Source organism: Dermacentor variabilis, chromosome 8, assembly GCF_050947875.1.
Source record: "Dermacentor variabilis isolate Ectoservices chromosome 8, ASM5094787v1, whole genome shotgun sequence".
NCBI lineage: Eukaryota > Metazoa > Arthropoda > Arachnida > Ixodida > Ixodidae > Dermacentor > Dermacentor variabilis.
The window spans coordinates 2,804,255-2,827,290 of NC_134575.1; the positions used below are offsets into that span (position 1 = coordinate 2,804,255).

General features: G+C 50.5%; 2 protein-coding genes across 3 annotated transcripts in view; one reads left to right on the top strand and one right to left on the bottom strand.

Moving 5' to 3' along the window:
• Nucleotides 1–23,036, bottom strand: part of LOC142589525 (glucose dehydrogenase [FAD, quinone]-like) — a 124,740-nt gene that overhangs the window by 50,965 nt on the left and 50,739 nt on the right. For both annotated transcript variants that reach the window (XM_075700929.1, XM_075700930.1), the window contains exons 8-9: nt 20,860–21,011; nt 19,268–19,445 (exon numbers count right to left, since the gene is read on the bottom strand). In XM_075700929.1, coding sequence (XP_075557044.1) covers nt 19,268–19,445; nt 20,860–21,011 — 330 coding nt within the window. The remainder of the gene's footprint in view (nt 1–19,267; nt 19,446–20,859; nt 21,012–23,036) is intronic.
• On the top strand, nt 4,975–12,300 carry LOC142590733 (uncharacterized). The gene is made up of 3 exons (XM_075703163.1): nt 4,975–5,145; nt 5,248–6,441; nt 12,280–12,300. Exons 1-3 carry the CDS (start codon nt 4,975–4,977, stop codon nt 12,298–12,300), a joined length of 1,386 nt encoding a protein of 461 aa, XP_075559278.1.

The following is a 23,036-nucleotide window of genomic DNA, read 5'->3' on the forward strand; positions in this document are numbered from 1 at the left end:
GCCGCCACTGACTCTCCTGAGCCGAATAGCCCCTATTCTCGTGCGCCTTCGCCCCAACGACGACAATCTCGCTCCCCCTAGCCCCGTCGCTCATATTCGCCGACTCCCTTCGGACGCCGCTCCCAGCCAGAAAACTAGACGATGCAGCGCCTCGAGGTGACGGTGCATTGCTCCCTACGCCGCCAAATCCTCTACTGACGTTGCCCACTCATCTAAACCTTCTTGACTTGCATTCGATGGTGTTTCTGTATCTGCTCTTATAGACACTGGGGCTCATTTGTCGGTAATAAGCTCTGACCTTCGTAACCAGCTGAGGAAAATAATCACGCCCGCCACGACGCCTGTTGTCCGTGTCGCCGATGGCGGAACAGCCCCCTGAATTGGTATGTGTGCCGCCTGCGTCTCCTTCGCCGATCGCTCCACTATCGTGCTATTCACAGTCATCGTCCACTGTCCCCACGGCATCATCCTCGGCTTAGACTTCCTCTCCGCACATTCCGCTCTCATCGATTGTTCCGCCAGTACTCTCCGCCTTTACCTGCCTGTTCTGGATCTTGCTGAACCACACCCCAGTCGCCTCAGTTCCGTCGACTTCGTTCGCTTGCCACCTTCGGCACTGACTTACGTTGACTTCGTGTCATCCCCACCAGTCCCCGACGATCACTACATCGCGGCTCCTATGCAAGACGTCCTCCTTAAACACGGGATCACACAACCTCATACAGTTTTATCTATTACGGCGAAAACCAGCAGCGCCCTCGTTACCGAAAATGGCCGCCGCCTCGTTTGAGATCGAGCCGGAGGCGAACGCTCGGGCTGCAGACCTGGAGTCTGTAATGATATTGGGACGTAGAGGGTTTTTCAGTGTTATAGCTATAGCAACCTGCTCGGCTACTGTTGCAGAAACCTTCCGCACGGATGCTGAAATAATAGGAGTGCCATTGCAGTCAACCGAAACTACAGCATAGTGATCAGAGCGCCCGTACTGGGCGGCGTCAACGAGGCATGTAATAATAATAATAGACACTTTATTGCAATGGAAAATATTTGAAGCGATAAATCACCGCAAGCACTTCACAAATCAAAAGCAACTTCCAAGATGGGTTGGGTGGGAATCGAACCAGGGTCGCCGGAGTGTGAGACGGAGACGCTACCACTGAGCCACGAGTTCGATGCTTGAAAGCGGTACAAACGCGCTTCTAGTGAACGCGGTGTTGCCTTAAAAATTTGCCGTAGAAAGTTATACTGCGGTGTATATCGGTAATTATGAGCATGTAACTTACAGAAGTCGCATTTACACGAGTAGCGAAGTACGTTTCCGCTACATTTCTTCTGCGCTTACCGCACACGCAGAGCCATCTTGCGGCGAACACAGAAGACCCCCTCCTCTCAATGTACGGCGCTGCCCCGACATGTGGCGTGCCATGCGCGCATTGGTGCTGTGCGCGGACCGGTGCCAGGCGCGTCGCAGCCCCGACTCCCTCTCCCCTGAAGACGCTTCGCCGTGCTCCCACGCGGGTTGCAGAATCAAGCGCCGTTCCTTTCTTTCGATTACTATCTATCTATCTCTCTGCCCGTGCCGATCACGACGTTTGGCTGGCGTAGATCGTTTCCCCCTCCGAGACACCGAGTTCTTTGGTTCGTTCCGTTTGCTCAGGCGCACGTTTCGTTGCCGCGCCGAACGCTGCGTTGCTCGACGCTCTCCGTGTGATAGGTGGGCGCAAAGTCCGATGCGGGGCGCCTCGTAAGTGATCCCTGCGCCGTAGCGCATTGTCTTACACCCCTTGGCGGGTCGATGGGAACGCTTTCGCGTTCCACTCTTGAAGGCGAAGCTTAAGCGTCCTCCAATTTTTGTTGCTGGTATTTCGCCTATGAAGGTGCTTAGTGCACTCCCAGGTTATATGTATTAGGCTATGTATGCCACCGCACCAAGGACAGTTGGCCCTATAACGAGTGGGATACATGGCGTTTAGCAATTTTAAATGGGGGAATACCGCGGTCTGTATTTTACGCCAATTGGCGGCCTCTTCCCCGCTAAGTTGCGGGTATTTTCTGCGAACTCCGCGCTGATGAGCAAGGATGTCTTTGGCGTTTAAATTTGTGGAATCTTGTGAGGGATAGTGCGGGTTGTTGGGGTTAGAAGAGGACGCCGTCGCTCGGTTAGTGAACCCTCGAGCTAACGCGTTAGCCTGTTCGTTCCCCCGTACCCCCGCGTGACCCGGGCACCAGGGTAGGCGATGATGGTAGTTGAAGGAGGAGTTGGGGATTATCGCGAGGCTAGACGCAGTCACGTGCGCCTTGAGAAACATGCGACATGTCTCCTGGGAGTCCGTGACCACGACCGAGTCTTTTTGCGAACGCTCCGCGTGAGCGAGTGCGATCGCCACTGCTAATATTTCAGCCGAGGTGGGGGATCCCGCCGTGGCCAACGCGGTAATTTGCTGTTGGCCGATCGCGTTCACGACTGCCAGGGCGTACCTCCTTTGGTAGCGCTGCCCGGTTGCTTCTGCATACACAACTGCGTCCGTGTAGTACGTGTTGTACCTATGGTTATTAGAGTACGCTGATTGAATGTGTGGTGCGCGTGCTTTGCGTCTTTATTTGTTGTACTCGGGATGCACATTCTTTGGAATTGGGGCTACTGTAATTTTGGATCTCATCGAAGGAGGGAGAGGTACGGCCTGCTTTGTGAGATAAATGGGGTATGCTGGGATATTGAGTCTAGCCAATATTGCCCTACCAGCTTTTGTGAAGCTGAGGCGCTCCCTCTGTCGCATCAGGGTGGCCTGCCTCAGTTCGTCGAAAGTATTGTGCACTCCCAAAGCTAACATGCGCTCCGTTGAAGTACACTTAGACAGGCCCAGAGCAGCTTTGAAAACGGTTCGGATTATTGTGTTAGCCTGCTTTTCCTCCTCCCTGTTCAGGATTTGGTACGGTAAGCCATACGTGATTCGACTAACCACTAAGGCCTGTACGAGCCTTAGGGTATCGTCTTCTCGCATTCCCACTTTCCGATACGTCACGCGACGTATCGTTTGGGCTATCTTGTGGGCTGTGGATTTGAGGGTCTTGAGTGTGTGTAATGCTCTCCCGTCGCTCTGAAGCCACAAACCCAGGACTCGCATCGTGGGTACCTCTCGGACTGATTGGCCCTCAACCACGATGTTAATCGATCCCCTGGATTTGTGGCCTTTTGCGTGCATACGGATGACCTCAGATTTTTCGGGTGTGCACTTCAGGCCACTCCACGTAGAAAATTTCTCCACCGCTAATACTGCGCTTTGGAGCGTATATTCCTTATCCCCTAGTGAACCTCTGCTCGTCCACAGCGTCATGTCGTCCGCGTAGAGCGTGTAACCTAGGGGTCGGGTATCCGATCCAGATCGCGCGCGAGGCGACATATCGCCATGTTGAAGAGAAGAGGAGATAATATAGCTCCTTGAGGTGTTCCTTTGTCAGGCATTTTAAATAAATCCAAAGTGATTTGGCCAATACTGATGCTCGCCTCGCAGTTGGAAAGAAACGCTCTTAAGTAATTGTATGTGCGCTCACCATAACTCGCGAGCTTGAGTTCCTCTAATATTGCGGCGTGAGAGACGTTGTCGAAGGCTCCTTTGAGGTCTAGTGCTAGGACTAATCTCTCGTCGGCGTACGGTATATTAGTTAGAATTTCCTCTCTAAGTAGGAGGAACGCGTCCTGGCAAGATAAACCCGTGAGAAATCCTATCATGGAGTCCGGGAACCAGCTCCGCTCTGCCAGGTATCGTTGCAATCTGCTATGGATAACCCTTTCATAGAACTTACCCAGGCAGGACGTGAGCGACACCGGCCGTAGTGTATCAATCGAGGAATTCTTTTTTGGTTTGGGGATCATGATTATTTTAGCCAATTTCCACTCTTGGGGGCAAGTCTCCCTTGGCCCAGCACTCGCTATTGAAAATCTTTGTTATTTTCGCTAGGGCTGCCGAATCCATGTTTCGAATCATTGCATTTGTGATCGAGTCTGGGCCCGGTGCCGAGTTTTTAACTACGGATTGTGCCGCCTCATACACTTCCGCGTACGTTATTTCTTCGTCTAATTTAGGGTTCGCCTCCCCTGCGTATTGTCTCTTCGCGTACGACGATCCCGTGGCAGGTGAGGGTCCTATGTACTTTTTCTGAAGAGCATGGACTAGATCTTGGTCTGTACCCTCGAAGTTGTCTGCTATAATTTGGAGATTCTTGTTATTCTCAGTACGCGTGCTCATCGGGTCTAGCATACTTCGTAGTATTCGCCACGTATTGGGCGTTCCCATTGTTCCTGATAGGGTTCCACAGAACGTCGCCCACTCGTTTTTAGCGAGCTCGTTGGCGTGGCCTTGGGCTTGCTCTGCCAAGAGAGCGATGCGTTGTCTCAGGTGTTTGTTTAGACGCTGTCTTTCCCACCTCTTGGCCAGTTTCCGCCTCTCTTCCCATAGGCTGACCAAGTGAGAGTCTATCACCGGCACCTCCGCTGTACGCTCAATGGCTTTAGTGGCGTCCCCGTGTGCTCGTCGAAGGAATTCAGTCCATCCTCGCATGTTGGTCGGGGCTGCATCCGACTCCTCCAGCGCTCTCTGGAGTTCTCTATAACGAGGCCAGTCAGTTAATTTAGTCATTCATATTGTTCTCCGTATGTTGCGCGTGGAGAGCGCTACTCGGATTATGTCGTGATCGCTTCCCAGGTTTTCGTCAAAGGAAACCAATTGTGCGTCTCTGATGTTAATTGTAAAGGCACGGTCGGGCGCCGTGTCTCTGCTGACGCTGTTACCCGTGCGCGTCGGTTTGCCGATCTGATTGATTGCCCGTAAGCCCAAGGCCGTTGCGGTGCGCTCGAGTAGGAACCCTTTGGGCGACGTTTTCGCGTATCCCCATAGTATGTGTGGTGCATTAAAGTCACCCACTATCACCGCCTTATCCCTGGTGCCCGCTAAATCTTTTTTTTTTGCTGAGAGAATGTGGGGTAGGTCGTCCCCTTTGCTTCCGGAAGTGGTCCGCTACCGATCAAGGCCAGTCCCGACGCCAGGGGCCCAGGACAAGGGTTTCTACGACCACAAGATTGCTAACCCTAACAAGATCTTCAGCTGCTCCGTCTGGCCCAGAAACAGGTGCGCCGCAGCTACGAAGGTGCGCGGCGTCCCTGTCGCAGTCCCGGCTCCCGAGGACTTCGCCCAACGACCCGCATCCCCGTGAGAGCAAGTAAGCGCAGCCGCTCCCCTCATTGTGGAGGTAGTAGAGGTTGAAGGCAAGGAAATAGCCCCCGAAGAAGTTACGGTTGAAGCAGGGTGGCTTGTCAGCCACCGTAAGCAACGACAGACTACGCAGGCATCATCCCTACTCATACACGGATCCCTCCGTGCAACAGCAAGCGCACGCACCGAGAGTACCGAGCAGTCCGCACTACGCCCACGCGCACCACGGCAACCACGACTTCCGAAGAACGATATCAAGATCGTCATACGCCCAAGAGACGGTTTCAACGTGTCCAAACTAGGAGGCGCCCAGATACGCGACTCAATACTAAAGATCACGGGCATTACAACCAAAGAAGCAGATGACGACATTTACCGCTCATGCACAGATAATAACGTCATTCTAGTTAGCACACCAATCATGTCTAACGCCGAAAAATACTGCCGCATCCGCAGTCTCCCCATCGGAGCAGTCCGCTACGCTGCCGCAGCATACGTCACACCGCCGGAGGACACAGCCAAAGGAGTCATACATAACATCCCTTCATATGACACGGAAGAAGACATTACCAACAGTCTCGTTTACAAGAAGAACCCTACGATTCTGCAGGCCCGACGCATGGGCAATACTAATTCAGTACTCATCGTATTCGACGGAAAGCAAGTGCCGTACCATGTCTACTACCGTGGAGCAGAATACAAATGCTATCTACATAAGAAGCGCATCGAGGTCTGCGACATCTGCGGGACCGTCGGCCACAGGGCCGATGTGTGCCCCACTCCAACCCAGAAGAAATGCAAGAGCTGTGACACAGTAAACCCGCCGGCTGATCACCCCTGTCACCCTTGCTGCGCGCTCTGCGGCAGAGACCACCCGACTGGTGATAAGTCCTGCCATCGCCGCTTCCAGACACCACACCTCCTACTCCAACGACGATGGGAACGCCTACGACTGGGACAGCAAGGAGCTGACCAGGAGACGGGGCCATCGACTTCTGCAAATGGAGACTCAGCTCTGCCAACACCGAAGTCAACACCACAACCGCAGGTTCCCGAATGCAGCAATCCACGAGGACGCAGTCGGTCTCGTGGACGCAGCCGCTCCCGAGGTCGCGGTCAGTCACAAGGACGCAGTCACTCCCGGAGCCGACCGGATTCAACACCGCCACAGCAGCAAGGAACCGCAAGCCTTAGAACGACCACAGTTAAAGTCCAAGATGCACCCCCCAAGGTAAGTTGGGCCAGCATTGTCTCCCACACAGGTCACACCACACAACCTATAGCAACCCCGGTGAACACAGTTAGTGACGCTACCACGCACAGCTTCATGCAGGAGCTCCGATCCTTACGTGCTGAAATACAAGAACTCAAAACAGAAAACGCTAAGCTCAAATCACAACTTGCAGACACACAACCCAAACACTTACCATCAAATGCAGACATTCTTCCTGTCCCTCTAATAGATTGCCCGCAAACCACCCAACAACCAACCTCGCACAAACGCAAAGCTCTCGAACCAATCTCAAAAGCGACAACACCAGCATACACTTCAGAAGGAAATGTCAACTGTGAGGCCCTCACTGAGCTGCAACAGCGGATAGAACGCAACCTCAACGAAGCATTAGACTGTAAGGTTGCCACATTGCTCGACGCCTCCATTGCAAAGGCTCTCGAACGCGCAATGGACAACCTCTTTACGGCGAAACTAGAAACGCTACTGCTGCCCAGAATTGAGCAAGCCTTTGCGGCAAGAGAACAACAGCGACAGGAAAACATGGACGACACGCGCAAAGGACTTCAAGACATGGTCGCGACTCTGGCTTAAATTAACAACACCCGTTTGACAGAATTGGAAAACACCCTACTCCGTCCCAGAGCAGGTCCCCTAAAGAAGCCCTACTCGCGTCCCGACAAAGATGGCTGCGAGTAATCCAGAATAATCCAGAACGTGCTACCTACTGCATTTGGCAGCGGAACTGCCGGGGCTTCCGGCGAAAACGAGCACACTTAGAGCAATACATTACCTCTCTCGCACCACATACTTCCCCCTATGTTATTGCATTACAAGAGACCGGAGAAGCGGCTAAGCTGTCGGGATACGCGGCATACACCGCAGTTTGTGATGATAACCGCAGACCCAATGTAACCACACTAGTTAAACGAAACATTCCGGTTATACAGCATCACACAGGCATTGATACAGCAGCCTACATTTTTCTGGAGATCATCCCGTCTGCAAAGCGCAAGCAAGAGAGCCTCTTCATCCTCAATGTGTACAGCAGCCCCAAAGAACAACATAGGTTTCTACGACTTTTCACCAAAGCAGATCAAGTAGCTAGGGGAGCCCCCCTGCTCATCGTAGGGGACCTAAACGCCCCTACGGTGGCATGGGGATACCCAATGGACCGCCGAAAGGGAAGACAACTATGGCTTGACGGACAGAATCTAGGTCTTACTCTTGTCACGGATCCAACTTTTCCCACTCGTATGGGAAACAGCGTTAGCAGAGACACTACTCCGGACTTGACATTCGCAAAACGAATTCCACAAGCAGACTGGATCAACACAGAAGACAACTTGGGCAGCGACCACTATTTAATCCAAACAACAGCTAGAGCGGGCCCGCGAAAGCCTAAGGGCCGTCAACTCCGCATAACAAACTGGGACGCTTTCCGGCAGGCCAGAGCCCTCACCTCGGGTACCCAACCCCCTTTCGAAGATTGGGTCGCATCCTTGCTGCAGGACACGAGCAAAGCCACTAAATTGGTGCCTGAGGAAGCCAATCTGCAGGAGGCAGATAGCAAGTTACTGCATATGTGGGAAGCCCTCGCCAGTCTGCAACGCAGATACAAACACAACAAGCTCAACCGAACGCTCAGGAAACGTATTAGTACTCTCACCCTTCACATCGAAGACTATGCACAACAACTTACTCGTCAAAATTGGCACAGCACATGCGGCAGCATGGAGCGGCAACCAAACCTGCCCAAAACGTGGAATATCCTCCGTTGCCTCCTCGATCCGGCCAACAGCAAGAACACACAACAGCACAACTTGCAAAAAATTATTCACACCCATCCGGGCACGGACGCACAAGTTCTTCAAGAATTGGTAGACCGATACATAGGACCTCAACCTACTACACCCGCTCCAGCTTACACAGGCACCGCTAACGACCACCTGGACGCGCCCATACAAGCAGCAGAAGTACGTGAAGCCATCCTCGCACTTCGCCCTAACTCAGCCCCGGGACCTGATGGCATTACTAATAAAATGCTTCGCAACCTAGATGAGGATTCTATACTAGCCCTCACAGCTTATTTTAACACATACTGGGAAACTGGAAACCTCCCCTCGCAATGGAAAGAATCCAAAATTATTATGATTCCCAAACCCGGGAAGCTCCTCCTACTCGAAAACCTCCGCCCTATCTCCCTGACTTCATGTGTCGGAAAGGTCCTCGAACACGTCATCCTCACACGCTTACACAGACATATGAACGACAACGACTTCTTCCCCAATACCATGGTTGGCTTCTGCCCGAAACTTTCTGCTCAAGATATCATGCTTCAGCTCAAGCACCAAATTATCGATGGCGACAAAATCTCCAGGCTGGACACCAGAGCCATCTTGGGGCTAGACCTAACCAAGGCCTTCGATAACGTCACGCATGAGGCCATACTGAACCAACTGGCACAACTCCAGGTTGGACATCGAACATAGAACTAGGTGAAGAATTTTCTTACAGGTCGCACGGCCACCATTACCATCGGAGGGCTGCAGTCCCCAATTATTCACTTCGGTAGCAAAGGCACGCCGCAAGGATCGGTTCCATCCCCTTTTCTGTTTAACGTGGCCTTGCTCGGACTACCGCCTGCATTAGCTCGCATACCCAACCTCAAGCATAGCCTCTACGCAGACGATATCACCCTGTGGGTCACCGGGGGCAGCGACGGGAACATCCAAGACACGCTGTAGCAAGCCATCAACGAGGTCGTTGCATACGTAGAACCGCGCGGCCTGGCGTATTCCCCACAGAAATCGGAGCTCCTTTTGTACAAGCCTAATTGGGGAGGTCGACGTCCAGACCCTCACCCACCCGAGATAGAACTCCACGTGCACCAGCAACGCATACCTACAGTACCTAGCATTCGTATCCTTGGCTTACGCATCCAACAGAACGGCAGAAACACGGAGATACTCAAGCAATTAGATAAACATGTACACCAAACCACTCGCCTCATTGCACGCATCGGAAATCGACATCACGGCATGAAAGAAAGCAACCTTATACGCCTGGTAACCGCCTACGCCCTGAGCAGAATCACCTATGTCGCCCCGTACCTTAGCCTCAATGCAACTGACAAGCTCAAACTCAATACCATGATCAAGAGGGCCTATAAACAAGCCCTACATCTTCCCATCACCGCATCTAACGAGAAACTGGATGCCCTCGGCATTCATAACACCATAGACGAGCTTATTGAAGCGCACCGTATTAGCCAATACGAACGACTCGCCAATTCCACCACGGGCAGGCACATTCTAGGCACCCTAGGCATAACCTACACCACCCAATTCGGACCAAAAGTACCCATCCCTCCAAACATTCGTGCTCAGCTAGTTATCCCGCCCATACCTCGCAATATGCACCCTGAACACAATTCGGAGCGACGTGCAGAAAGAGCTAAACAACTACAAAAGCGCTAGGACCAAGCCGCTGACGTAACCTACGTGGACGCAGCAGAGTACCCCAACCAAAATGCCATGGCGGTCGTCGCAGTCGCGGGTTCGCAGTACCGCCTCTCTGCGGCGGCATCAATATTCGCCACGCAACCCGAAGTAGGAGAAGAAACGGCCATCGCTTTGGCCTGCGCAGCTACCAATGTACACTACATCATCAGCGATTCAAAAACGGCCATTCGTAACTACGCAAGAGGACTGATAGCACCAAGCGCAGAAGATTCTCTCTGGCACTCCTCCCCCAAGGCAACGCCGCGTGCAGATCATCTGGGCCCCTGGTCACTCGGGTCTGGCTGGAAACAAAGCCACCCACGATGCCGCCCGAGCTCTCGCACACCGGGCGCATCATCCTTCACCGGCGTCTTCCGATCCCGACCAGCCCTCTGTTCTGCATCGCGGTCACGCGCGGGACCGAATGACTACGTTCAGAGAAATTCTCCTGCACTACCGCAGAGCGCAGTTACGCTACTCCCAGCACACAAAACACTGAATAAGTCTCAATCCACCACTTGGCGACTCCTTCAGACACGAACTTTTCCGAACCCCGTGCTATACAACCGCATGTACCACGATGCATACTCCCCACTCTGCAAAGCGTGCAAGGCCCGCGCTGATCTCGATCATATTATCTGGCAATGCCCCAAAGCCTCACCCATCAACACCTCCCGCACTAACACACGCATCATTAGTACGGCCGAGCAGTGAGAGACATTGCTGCTGAGCTTGGACCCAGAGGAGCAGCTCTGGGCCGTCCGGATGGCCGAAGACGCCGCCAGAAAGCAAGGACTGGCCGCCGTCTGAGGAAGGGGGGGATTGGGGGTTAGTCTCCCGACCCCCGCCACCCCTTAAACCAATCAAGGACATAATAAAGTTTTATCTCTCTCTCCCTCAGCTTGCGGAAGTGTTAATAATTGAGCGTTTATCGACTTGCTCAGCAGCGTGGCGACCTTCGAATTTTGAGAATCGCTCAGAATGTAGTATCCCTGCAGTTTGGCCGGCTTGGGCCCCGACCTCCTGCAGACATATCACGTCCGGAGCGATTCCTGTGTTTTTGATAAACTGGTGGAACACTGCCGCTTTCCTGGAGAAGGAGCGGCAGTTGCATTGCCATATCTCTAATTGTTCTGAATATTGTATTCGTTGTGATTTCTTAGCGTGATTAGCCATGTTGCCCACTCTTATTTTAAGCCCGTGACGTTTCCGTGTCCGAGCCGTCGGATTCTGTGGCGTATTTTAGTTTTTGCTGAACCCGCTCCTATCGCAATTGCGCGTTTTTTGGTGGGATCAGCCTTCGAGACTGCCTTAAGCTGTTCCGCCACGAATGCCTTGTGTTTCTCGAAGTCGTTCGTGCATATTTCTTGAAATTCCGTTAACCTTTGGGTAACTAACGTCATCATTTCATGCATAAATATTTTCAAGTTTTCCGCGATCATTGTCTGGATCTGCGCTGCCGTTATCTTTGCGTTATTTGAAATTTGGGTTGTCGGAGACTGCGCGGAGACGGAGTTTATATCTGCCGCCGCTTTCGCTTTGGCTATTTCTTCAGACTGACGCTGCGTTTCCAGCTGTTGTATTGTGCTATTGAAGCGCGCCTCTAACTCTGACATTTTTTTCTCAAGTGATTGTCGTTTGTGTTTTTCTCCTGAGTGCTGTTCTCTTAGTCGCGCATTTTCCTTTTCCAATTTCTGAATACGTTTATCATTTTAATCATTATTCTGTTTTTGAGCAGTGGGAAAAACAACCCTCGCCCAGCTCACCTGCTGTTTTTTCGGCAGTGGCGAATTCGACCGCTGCGAAGCCCTGGAGCTGGAGGGGTCCCTCGAGGGGGTATTGCTCTTCGCTCTGCTTCCGTGTGCAGATCTGGATCTCGATCGGTACCGGTAGAAGTCCTCCTCTTCCGTCGACTCGAACCAGCGCCCCGGTGCCTTTTTGGTGTTCTGTCCCGACCGCTCTCGCGATCGAGACTGGCGAGTCATCTTCACGCGCTCGGCGGCAATCAGCGTGTTCGGGCGCGACGCGTCTCGTGCCCCGCCGCCCTGCACACGGCGCACTTCACTTCACATTCGTGTCCTTGTGGGGGTGGATTTTCGAGTCCGCAGCCACGGCATATGTTCTTGGCGTTCGGGCAAACGTCCGAGCGCTGTCCTTATTGCATGCACTCCAGGCACATTTGGATTGTTGGCCTGCACTCCGTACACCGCATCTCTACTCCAATGTAGTACACGCATTTGGGGCGCGTGCCTCCCGAGAAGGTGAGGAGAGCGGTATTTGAGCTTCCTAGCATTCGGGCTCTTTCGATGGTGACTTCTTGCGTCCTGACTCGCAGGTGTTGCTGGAGATCTGCTGATTCCGTGTGTGCTGGGAATACGTGCACGACCCCTTTGTAGCTATCGTCTGGATCCGCTACGTACACGTTGAACGGGTGTCGCTTACCTCGCAGCTCCATGCACGTGATTCGACGAATGACGTCCGCCACTTCCAGTGAAGGTGTGGAGACGATGATGATATTCGTTCCCTCTCGGATTCGCAGTGTGAAATCCTCTCCGGTGATTTTTTGCTGGTTCGGTTCGTTTCCTGTGATTATTGTCCCGGTATCCCGAATAATCGCTTGTGGTATTTCTGCTCACAGATATTCCTTGAACATTAGTCCCTTGTGGGGCTTCAGTATTATCTTGATGTCATTCTTCGGTAATGGTGGCCGAGGCTTCCCCTGCCTCGGGCGCATGTTGCGATGACCGATTTGCCCGTCTCCTTTCGTGCCGCCTGCTGATGGCTGTCCGTTTATGTTATTCTTGTTGTTGGAAGCCTTTTTCATGTCGTTGTCGTCGCGATAGAACTAACTGCCAGCCGTCCGTCGCCTGATCGCCACAACCAGGCGACGGACGGCTGGCAGTTAGTTCTATCGCGACGACAACGAGACATGTAAGGTTCGGAGTGGCCGCAGCCACTTTTAACAGGGAACGAGCGCCGGGTAGCCCGGCGCCCTAAATTGTATTGAGGGTGGACGTTACGTGGCATGGTATCTACCTTGAACGTATCTCGGACCATGGGTGATAGGGTCACGCCGCTCCATGATTTCCTGGTGACCGCATCCAACGGATTCGAGAATGCGTCTCCCCGCTCGCGACAGAGGCTTATAGAATATTTGCGTCAGCCACCGGCATCGTTCTTGCATATTTACAGTCTGCTTTGCTATCATGGTTATATTGCGCTCAGCTTTAGAAACACGATATTACGGAAGGACAGGACGTGGACGGATTGCGCTTCGTCTGTCCACGTCCTGTCCTTCCTTAATATTGTGTTTGTAAAACTGAGCGCAATATAACCATGAACGTTCACCAACTAGCCCCCTTCATTGCTTTACTAAACTGCTTTGCTATGTTTATATTAACCTCCTGTACGAAGTCGATGGCGTGGCTAAACACAGTGATCACTACATTTGGTAAGCCAGCATGATATATACATATAAGCTTTGAGCTTCGGCATTGCCGCTTTGCTTTGTAAAGTAGTATTATCCAAAGGACTCACACGGCTATTTTCGGGTACACAAATTCTATAAAACGTGTTAATGTATCGTATAGAGGTCGTGCCAAACGAGACCAAACAAAAAATTAGGTTTTCGTCCCTTGGAACTCGTAAAGCTTGAATGAGGCTTGTTTAGAGTGGTCAATGGGCCCATTTGGTCGCCATCTTTCATAAAACCAAGAAAAGAAAACACCGTCTAACATCAGAATAAGACTGCGTATGTACATTACGGTCCACTCTTGGGAACATGCGAGCGCGTGGCCGGCGGTCCGCGGAGTGCTAACTGCTGACGAGATTTGGAAACGCGGAGCATGCGCATAGATTCAAAGGGCGGTTCGTTCCCCGCCGTTGCGTTCTCCAGGGTAGCGTACCCCACCGCTGCCGACAGTTGTTGCGACGCCTGTTTCTCGCATCTCGACCGGCGTTACTATTGAGTAGCGTGGCGCTGTCGGCAGGCTGCAGGCGTCCGGTAGACCATGGCGATCAGGCAGGGACGGAGATGACTAATAGTGTTAAACTTGCGCGGTTTATTCAATGGTTGGTGAAAGATGAGAAGAAGAGAATGAAGTGAAAAGGTAAATTGCGGGGCCCTTTAAATAGGCCCACTAAAATAGCAGGCGGGATCTTGCTCACGTCAACGTCACGTGGCATGCACTGAGTGCCACGGTGCTTGGCGGCGGCACCCACTTTCCCAGAACGATGTTTTTCCCAGCTTGCCTCCAATGGAGGCAACCCGCGGGTGCTGGGGATCGTAGGCAGCTGATCCCTTCTCTTTCGCGCGTCGTTGGTTCGCGAAAAGGGCGTCTGGTTGTGGATCGGCGGCTGATCCATTCTCCTAGCCGACGTCTTCACTAGCGTGACGTCCACACTACTGAAGCACATTCAAGTAAAGATCACACACATGTTTCGTAAGCCAATTTTCTTATGTGTGCTGGGGCAGTTTTTAGCTTTCTTCGCAAAACCCATAGCTTTCGTAATGCAGCTGTACAAATATTAGTAATGTCAGCCGACCATTTTAACTTATTGTCAAGCGTTACACCGAAATATTTATATTTCTCAACTTCCAAAATCATGTTGCCGCGAAGAAAGTAAAGAAGCAAACTGGGAGACTTTTTTTCCTAGTTATACGTAAGAGAACAGTTTTTTCACTATTAAGTTCCATAGCCCATTTCAGACACCATTCTTCAATGGCAAAAACTGCTTTTTGTACAGAGCTGTGGTCATGTTCAGATGAAATTCGTTTAAACACAACACAGTCGTCTGCGAATAACTTAACAGAGACATCTTCAGGAACAACCGTATATAAATCATTTACATATATTAAATACAACAAAGGTCCAAGCACACTTCTCTGAAGAATTCCTGAGTGAACATTAACAACACTAGAAGCGGTCTTATTAATTTCCACATATTGCCGTCTGTCTGTAAGGTAGGCTTGAATCCATCAAATGATAAAAAATGGCATACCCATACATTCCATCTTATCGAGAAGTTTGCCATGTGGCACCTTATCAAAGGCCTTGCTGAAAACAAAGAAAACCACGTCCGTTTGCCCGGTCATATCAAGCACCCGCGCAAATTCGTGTACAGACAAAACAGTCTGAGTAACTGAGGATAACCCCTGCCTAAATCCGTGCTGATTATCGGACAAAAGATTATGATCGCTCAGGAACCTTCGCAGGCAACCGGCTACAATATGCTCCAACATCTTACAGCAACTGCATGTTATGAAAACAGGCCGATAATTTGAAACTGACAATCAATCACCTTTTTTATATACGGGAACCACACGTGGCATTTTCCAATGTGAAGGAATTTTTCCATTTTCTAAAACCCAACGGCCAGTCGCGGCAACTACTGGTACATGGCGCACTTTCTTTGGCCAGCCTGCGTGTAGGGTCGGGATTTGCTGCAGCATGCTTCGCCACACACGTCTTTGCGGGTCGTTGCCATCTGACGCGCAGTGGGACACGCTTAGTCACGATATTGCCTGGATTTAGCTTTGGAATTTGATGATGAATACCTAGAATTAGGTGTGATGTTAAAGATTTTTGAAAGATTGGCGTCCATTAAAATGGCACTGCCTCCGAAGTAGTATGTAGACAACTTCCCCAAGGTACTAATAAATATGTTAATGAATGCATGTGTGTTAATTAGTCTTCTGAAGTTCACGTTATTAGCGGCAAAGTACGTACGCCTCGCACCATGTTCGCTGCAGTTACTACTTTTTATAAAGAATCTTTATTGTCTAAAAAAAACAACCTGTATGTAAGGCCGCCACAGTCGGCTGTACTATAAGACCATTCTTCAGCATCGAACTCAAAATCTCAATTACAAGAAAGAGAGAAATGAAGAGGAAAGGTAGGGAGGTTAACCATGATATCAGTTTCCGGTTTGCTACCCTACACTGGGGATGCGAGATAGGGGTTAGAAAAATGACAGATAGGAAAACGCTAAAAAAAAGCACAAAGAACACGCACACATGGAGACACACACACACACACAAAAGGCGTTCAAGTTAAAGACGTTCACAAAGGCCGGTAGATCGCAAAAAGCGCAATAGCGCTTGCACGCCTTCTTCTGTGACGTTAGGTCTCTTCGATGGTGTAGAATTCTTTTTTCCGATAGCGGTTGGTCGTCCAATTGGTCAAGTTCGTGGCGAAGGCATTCCCTCTGTGGACTGTACTGCGGGCTGGCGCACAAGATATGGTCAATAGATTCTTCAGGGCCGCAGTGGTCACAGGTTGGGGTGTCGGTCATCCCTATGCGGAACGTACACGCTTTGGTAAAGAAAACGCCCAACCACAGTCGATGCAAAAGCGTGGCGTCTCCACGGCGAAGCTATGATGGCGCTCGAAGACTTAATGTTGGATCAGGGGAGTACAGTCGAGAATTTCTTAAAAGGGGGTCATTCCATTGTGACATGGTGTACTGCCGAGCAAGCAGGCGGAGCTTCCGTGCTGCGTCAGTTCTAGAAAGTGGAATTGCTACGTGGTGCCCCTCAGAATGGGCTGAACGGGCAGCTTGATCGACCCGTTCATTGCCGATAATCCCACAGTGACTTGGAAGCCATTGGAAAGTTATTTTATGGCCTGCATCACTTATATGGTGCGACGTCTCTGTAATGCGAAATATTAGCTGTTCGTGTGGTCCGCGTCGTAAGGGTGACAGTAGAGACTGCAGTGGCCGCCTTAGAATCGCCGAATGTCGTCCACTTGTGTGGCTGTTCATTACCAGTGTAGTGAATGACAGTAAAAAGCGCTGCGAGCTCTGCTGCCGTCGACGTTGTCGCGTGAGTCGTCTTAAATTTGATTGTTGTGACTGTCGCTGGTATCACGATTGCCGCCGCGGAGCTGTTTGGCAAGACAGATCCATCAGTGCAGATATGTGTAGAGTCACGGTAGTTCTCGTACTAAAATACTAGCGTGAGCTGGTTAAGGGCTGGTGATGATAGATCAGCTTTTTTCGTGATGCCAGGTATTGTGAGGTTGATTTTTGGCTGAGCCAGGCACAATGGAGGAATCGAAGGTCTCGCAGCCGGAGTGAAACAAACTGGCAATGATTCATCATGTGCGGTAATCGTTTGGCTGAAAGATGTGCATAGTCTGTCCGCTGGTAGAGAGGCTAAGTGGTAATGAGGAGTCCTGGCTAGATGCCTTATATGGGGCCTGAGCACTTCAGTTTCAATGTGGGTCTTGACAAGGTGATCTCTAGCTATTGCTACCGTAGCCACTGTTGATGCACTCCGAGGCAGGCCTAGAAATATCCGGAGCGCTTGAGCCTGAACACTTTGTACTGTGCGTAGCTTCGTTTTACCTGTGTTGGTTATTGCTGGCAAGCTGTATCGCAAAAAGCCTAGAAAAAACACCCCGCACAGTTGTAACATGGCACTTGTCGACATTCCCCAAGTCTTGCCAGTGAAAAACATGAACAGGTGGCAGAGGCCTGTCAACCGTTTTTTCACGTATGACACGTGAGGGCTCCATGACAAGTCCCTGTCGATTATGACGCCTAGGAACTTGTGCAATCGAACATGTGGTATAATTTGGCCATTTATCATTACGCTGTAGTTTGTTATGGATTTGCGCGTAAATGGCACTAGTGCGCATTTCTCGGAGGAAATTCTCAGGCCTCGATTACGGAGGTAGATAGCATCCGCCACCCAAACTACAATTACAAGGAAATCGTCCGTTGCATCTATTGGCCTCAAGCAACTTACCGTGTTTCACATATCTGCGAAATACGGAGATACTGTACGCGCGTATACCGATGGTTCTCTTACACCATATGCCTCAACTACAGCCTCCGTCATCCCACATATGATCATCGCTCGGCAGTTTAAACTAGACCATAGATCGACATCAACTGCCGCAGAACTTGTTGCTATCCGGGAGGCACTTCGATTTCTCTCCGAGGAGCCTCCTCACGCATGGACTATTTTCTGCGATTCCAAGCCAGCTGTTGAAACGATTGACTGTGTCCTCAGACGGAGCCCGTATTATCCAATGGCTATAGAAATTACACAGCATCTTGACCACGCAAATATAAATGGCTACAATGTCATCTTTCAGTGGATACCTTCACACTGTGGCGTGACAGAAAACGAACAGCTAGACACTGAAGCGAAAACTCCTTTAAATAATGCTTCTGAAGTACGCATTCCGTTCTCACGAACAGACACAGACGCCCGACGTGTGTCGCGTAATACGCAACCGTACGTTGGAACACTGGACCCAACCAGATCGACGACACAAGCGAGTACACAAATGGGACCAAGAAATGAAATTTCGTATGCCTCACAAGCTCAAAAGAAGTCAAACAAGCATGGTGCACCGGATTCGCCTTGTTGTCGCATTCACCAGCCGTTATAGACATCCGATATGTTGCAGTAATACTAGCCCAAACTGTGAATGCTGTAAGGTACCAGAAACGCTTGGTCATATATTTTGCGTATGTCCCGCGTACGCGCAAGAACGACAGCAACTGCCCTCTTCCATTGCAAACGTCTTTAAGAGGCCGCTATCAGACGAGTTCCTTTTAGATCCTTGGCCTAATGCAAACAGCACCGCCCTGATAACAAATGCCGCTATAGCCTTTCTCCAAGCCACAGGGCTGGACGCACGGCTTTAGAGATGCCACATTTCAGTGATTGTATATACGCATCTCTTCCTCATACCGTCATCACCATTCATCAGCCTTTTTCCTTCCCGTCCCTTTTCCCTAGTGTAGAGTAGCAGGCCAGAGCAAGTTATAGCTGAGGCCGCCTTCTCTGTATTTCTGTATATATATCTCTCTTTGAGCATCGCGACCAGTTCATTGTACTCGTCAAAAAATTCACTCACTCGCGCCGACCCCGATGGATGGGCAGAGCAAGCGCCGGCTTAAGAAGTGAAAATTTCCACTTTTGTATACGTCATCGCGTTTAGTGTACGACCAGCGAGGCCACACGCCGTGGTTGCGTAGTGGCTAAGGCGTTGCGCTGCTAAGCCCGAGGGCACGGCATCGAATCCCAGCCACGGCGGCGCAATTCCAATGGGGTTGGAATGCAAGAAACGCCCGCGCACCTTGCGTCGGGCGCACGTTAAAGGACCCCAGGTGGCTAAAATTATTCCGGAGTCCCCCACTACGGCGTGCCTGATAATCAAATCGTGGTTTTGGCACGTAAAAGCCGAGACATTAATTCTAATTTACTTTTCCACCAGTGACGCCGATTCACCTGTATGATGCGAACCCAATCTGCGGCCAGTTAAACATTTGGTGTAAAGTGTTGTTTCTGAACAGTGACGTACCTTTCACGGTTCTCTTGACATCCTCAGCCTGAGAAAGGAAGCGTGGGTCGATGAGCGGCTGGTCGGACGGATTCGTGGCATTCAGTGTCACGGTGCCTCGCGACTTTGGCTGAATCATGACCAGGGTGGCCATGAAACCTTTCTTTCCTTCCATTGGCCTGTAGTACCTTTCGTAGACCTGGAAGGGGAATCACGATAGCCACTCAGTCGGCTCAAGATGTTCCAACGGACGCGCCGCTATAACTGAATGGGCACTGCGTAAATCAACGGCGTGTAGGCAGTTTTCTGAAAGAGAACTCTCCCATCCACGTGACTGCAATTAAAACGTTACGCAACTTGGTTAACTACGAAGTACTCAGAGTGCGAAACTTGTCTATGCGCACAGCGTTTGTAGCGGATGGTCGTGTCATCAAGCATGCCTGCGCGAGATTGTGGACGTAACAGTGAAAGCTGCATTGCGAGCAAAAATGGCGATGCAATGGGGACAAAATGCTTAGAGGTACAACGACAACACCGCCAAAATTGGCAAGCCAACCATGCAAGTAAAACTTAGAACGACAGAAAGATGAGCTAGTTGGTAAGGATTCATTATGCAAAACAAGGTGAGGCGTGCAGACATGACACAAGAGGAGTGTACAAGTAGCGGCATTCGTGTTGTCCACTTCTCTTGTGTCCTGTCTGCACGCCTCACCTTTTTTTGCATAGCAAATAAAACGCTGGTATTAAATATCAGTTCTGTGCCAGACAGACGAAAAAAAAACTTTATTTCATATCCGGAGTGTTTGTGGATTGCGCTGCCGCCTAGGTGCCAATTTCGAGATATTGATTTTGAAATTGTCTGACGAAATCCCTTGGCGTTCCAGTTAATTTTGTACTTCAGTGCATAAAACAGCATTTTGTTCAATAAGTAAATGAAACAACCATGCAATTTCACAGCAAGCTTGACGGCGCATATCTAGAAACCAGTGCCATCCTCAAAATTTGTTTTAAATCGATATCCCTTGAATACTCACTAGCTGCGATTCGTAGATTGAAATATCTACCATAAGGTAAGTAATTAAAAGTTGATTACAATAATGGCATCATTTATTCCATTAAGCATTCTGATATCGTAGGAGTAATGGCCGCCTCATGAAATTATTTTCATCAACAGCCGGAACTGTGCTATCTGCCAAAGGCAATATTTAAAGATTTTGTGCAGCTAAAAAAAAAGCAGCATAATGTGTATAAAGTAGGAAAGAAAGAGGGCGGTCGCACAGTGCGGTCTGTTGATGGCTCCGCTCACTTAAAAGTGAGCTGGCGAGCACGAAAACTGTTTGGTAGAACTTGGCATATGAGAGTTAAGAGTGAAGGTTCCGTTACAAGTCGCAAAGCGAGCGAGTTCATAATCGGCCACCGCTAGACAAAGTACCGTGCCTGCTTTAATAAACCTGCTCGCTCGTAAGTTGACCTCCCCGAGCGCAACCTGTTGCCGGATGATGACGAACACACTTAAGGATCGTCTGCCTAGAAGGGACATTCAGCTCGATCCAACTAAGAAAACACTCAAACGAAACTTCTTAGTTTGATCGCTCGCAAGTCGTAAGACTCACTTCTTGGGAGACTTGCGGCGGCCTCGGCGGCATGTCGCCCGGAAACAGGTCCGTGAGCACGGTCTGTATGTCCGGGAAGTCGTCCGCGCCCCTCCTGTGCTGGCTGCTTGTGAACAGGATCACCTCTGTGCCGCCAGGAATGGCCAGAACACCTGCGATTCACGCGATGCGGCGCGAACCGACGCAGTGTTCTTACTCTTTAAAACAGTCGTCTCATTCGGGACAGCGAACTGCCCGCGAAATATTCACTTGGCACCGCTTGGCCAGCAATACTTATTAATAAGCACGCCATAGTCCTATAGTCGCAATTATCAACTCGAGATTAACGCACCCTCAGTGTCCTCTCTCTATCCTTCCTTTCTTTTCTTTCGTTCTTTTTTCTCTTTCTTTCGTTATTTATTTATTTCCCTTTCTGTCTGAGGTACTGACCTATTGCGTCATGTACGTGCCCCAAGTGCGCATTTCCACTTGGTTGCATATATTCATCGTTCATTTGCGAAATAAACGCTCTCTAGCGTTCGCATCATAAGACAAGGTGAATTTCTTTCATCGGTGCAGGTGTCAGTCGTGACCGCGCCAACGCTGCCGCGTCTGCACTGCCGCTCTTATGCAACAGTAGCGACGAGTAAGGAAAGTCCCCACATATGCAAGCGAGTGCCCAGTGCTAAGCCTCCAGTGACAGCAGACCCGGTAACCACTGCATGCTTACGAATGTCAACGAAGGCACAGATAATTGGAAGCCTTACCTCACCAACTGAGACTTATTTTGAAGCAAATGTTGTTGTTTATTCGGCTAAGAAGAGAGCACTTCTATAGCGACTGCGCTTAGAAGGTCGACTGTACAAGTCCAAATGGGTAGGGTAGCACCTCTCAAGTAAATACTTTGAGTTATGACGAAGTAGATGATGAAGCAGATGACGAAGTGATGACTTTAAGTGAATACTAAGGGCCGAAACCCTATGAATCCGTACACGATTTCGTCGTCGCAATCCGACGCATAGCAGACAATTGCAATATTGGGGACTCGCTGAACATGATGCTCCGAGACCGAATTGTCTGCGATGTACCTTCAAGTGTACCTTAACAGAAGCAACTTCTGTAAAGAACGACCTAACGCTACAGAGGAAACCCAGTCTGTAACAATGCGTGCTGAAGCTGAAAAAAGACGGGAAGAAGGAGGAGGAGGAAAGAGAAAAGAAGAAGGCAGGGAGGTTAACCAGAATAACGTCCGGTTGGCTACCCTACACCGGGGTAATGGGAAAGGGGAAAGCAAAGATCACAGGGAGAGAGAGGAGGGAAGGAAAGAATGAAATTGTGGCAAGTTCGCTGACGCGTGCGGTTTTACAGAAATTGCCTTAATAGTCACAGGTGGTCGCACAAACCCGTCGTCCTTAAGAAACACAAAAGTGCCTTCACCGCTTTATGGGCCGATGGGCGATGGGGGCGGTGTTCCAGCAGCACCTGCACAGAAAGCGGCCGATTGTCCAGTTTTTGGAAAGCTTTGGCAAGTTCTTGTCGCTCTAGAGCATATCTTGGACAGTGGCACAGCAGGTGGTCGATGTTTTCTTCGGTGCCACAGACCTCGCATGCTGCACTGTCAGTCACCCCAATTAATGTAGAGTATGCCTTTGTGAAGGCACTCCTAACCAAAGGCGACAGAGAAGCGTAGCTTCACGTCGAGGAAGTCCGGGTGGAGGTCGGAGCTGCAGGGAGGGGTTTAGTCGATGTAGTCGTGTAAGTCGTAAGTTTTGCGAGTTCCAGTCGGTCACTGTGAGGCTACGTGCCAGGTGTCGAAGCTGCCTTGCAGCGTCAGTCCTCGAAAGCGGAATCGGAATGCTGTGCTCTTCTTGATGAGCTGTGCGAGCAGCGTTATCGGCGGACTCATTGCCACTGATTCCACAGTGGCCAGGTACCCACTGAAAAACGACTTCGTGGCCTTTTTGTTGGACATCGTGGTGAAGTTTCACGACTTCGTATGTCAATTGGTCATGACATCCGTGTCGGAGAACTGACTGCGTGCACTGTAATGCCGGTTTTGAATCACAGAACACAGCCCATTTTCTGGGTCTTTCCGAATCAATGAATTCCAGTGCTCGACGCAGGGCCGTTAGTTCTGCCGCCGTTGAGGTCGTGACATGCGATGTCCTGAACCGCAGTGTCATTCCTCGCGTTGGTAT

Coding starts and splice junctions, on each gene's coding strand:
- LOC142590733 (XM_075703163.1), top strand. CDS start 4,975: ATGTGGGGTAGGTCGTCCCCTTTGCTTCCGGAAGTGGTCCGCTACCGA. Junction 5,146..5,247: donor GGTGCGCCGCAGCTACGAAG/GTGCGCGGCGTC, acceptor CTCATTGTGGAG/GTAGTAGAGGTTGAAGGCAA. Junction 6,442..12,279: donor TCCAAGATGCACCCCCCAAG/GTAAGTTGGGCC, acceptor CCTGACTCGCAG/GTGTTGCTGGAGATCTGCTG.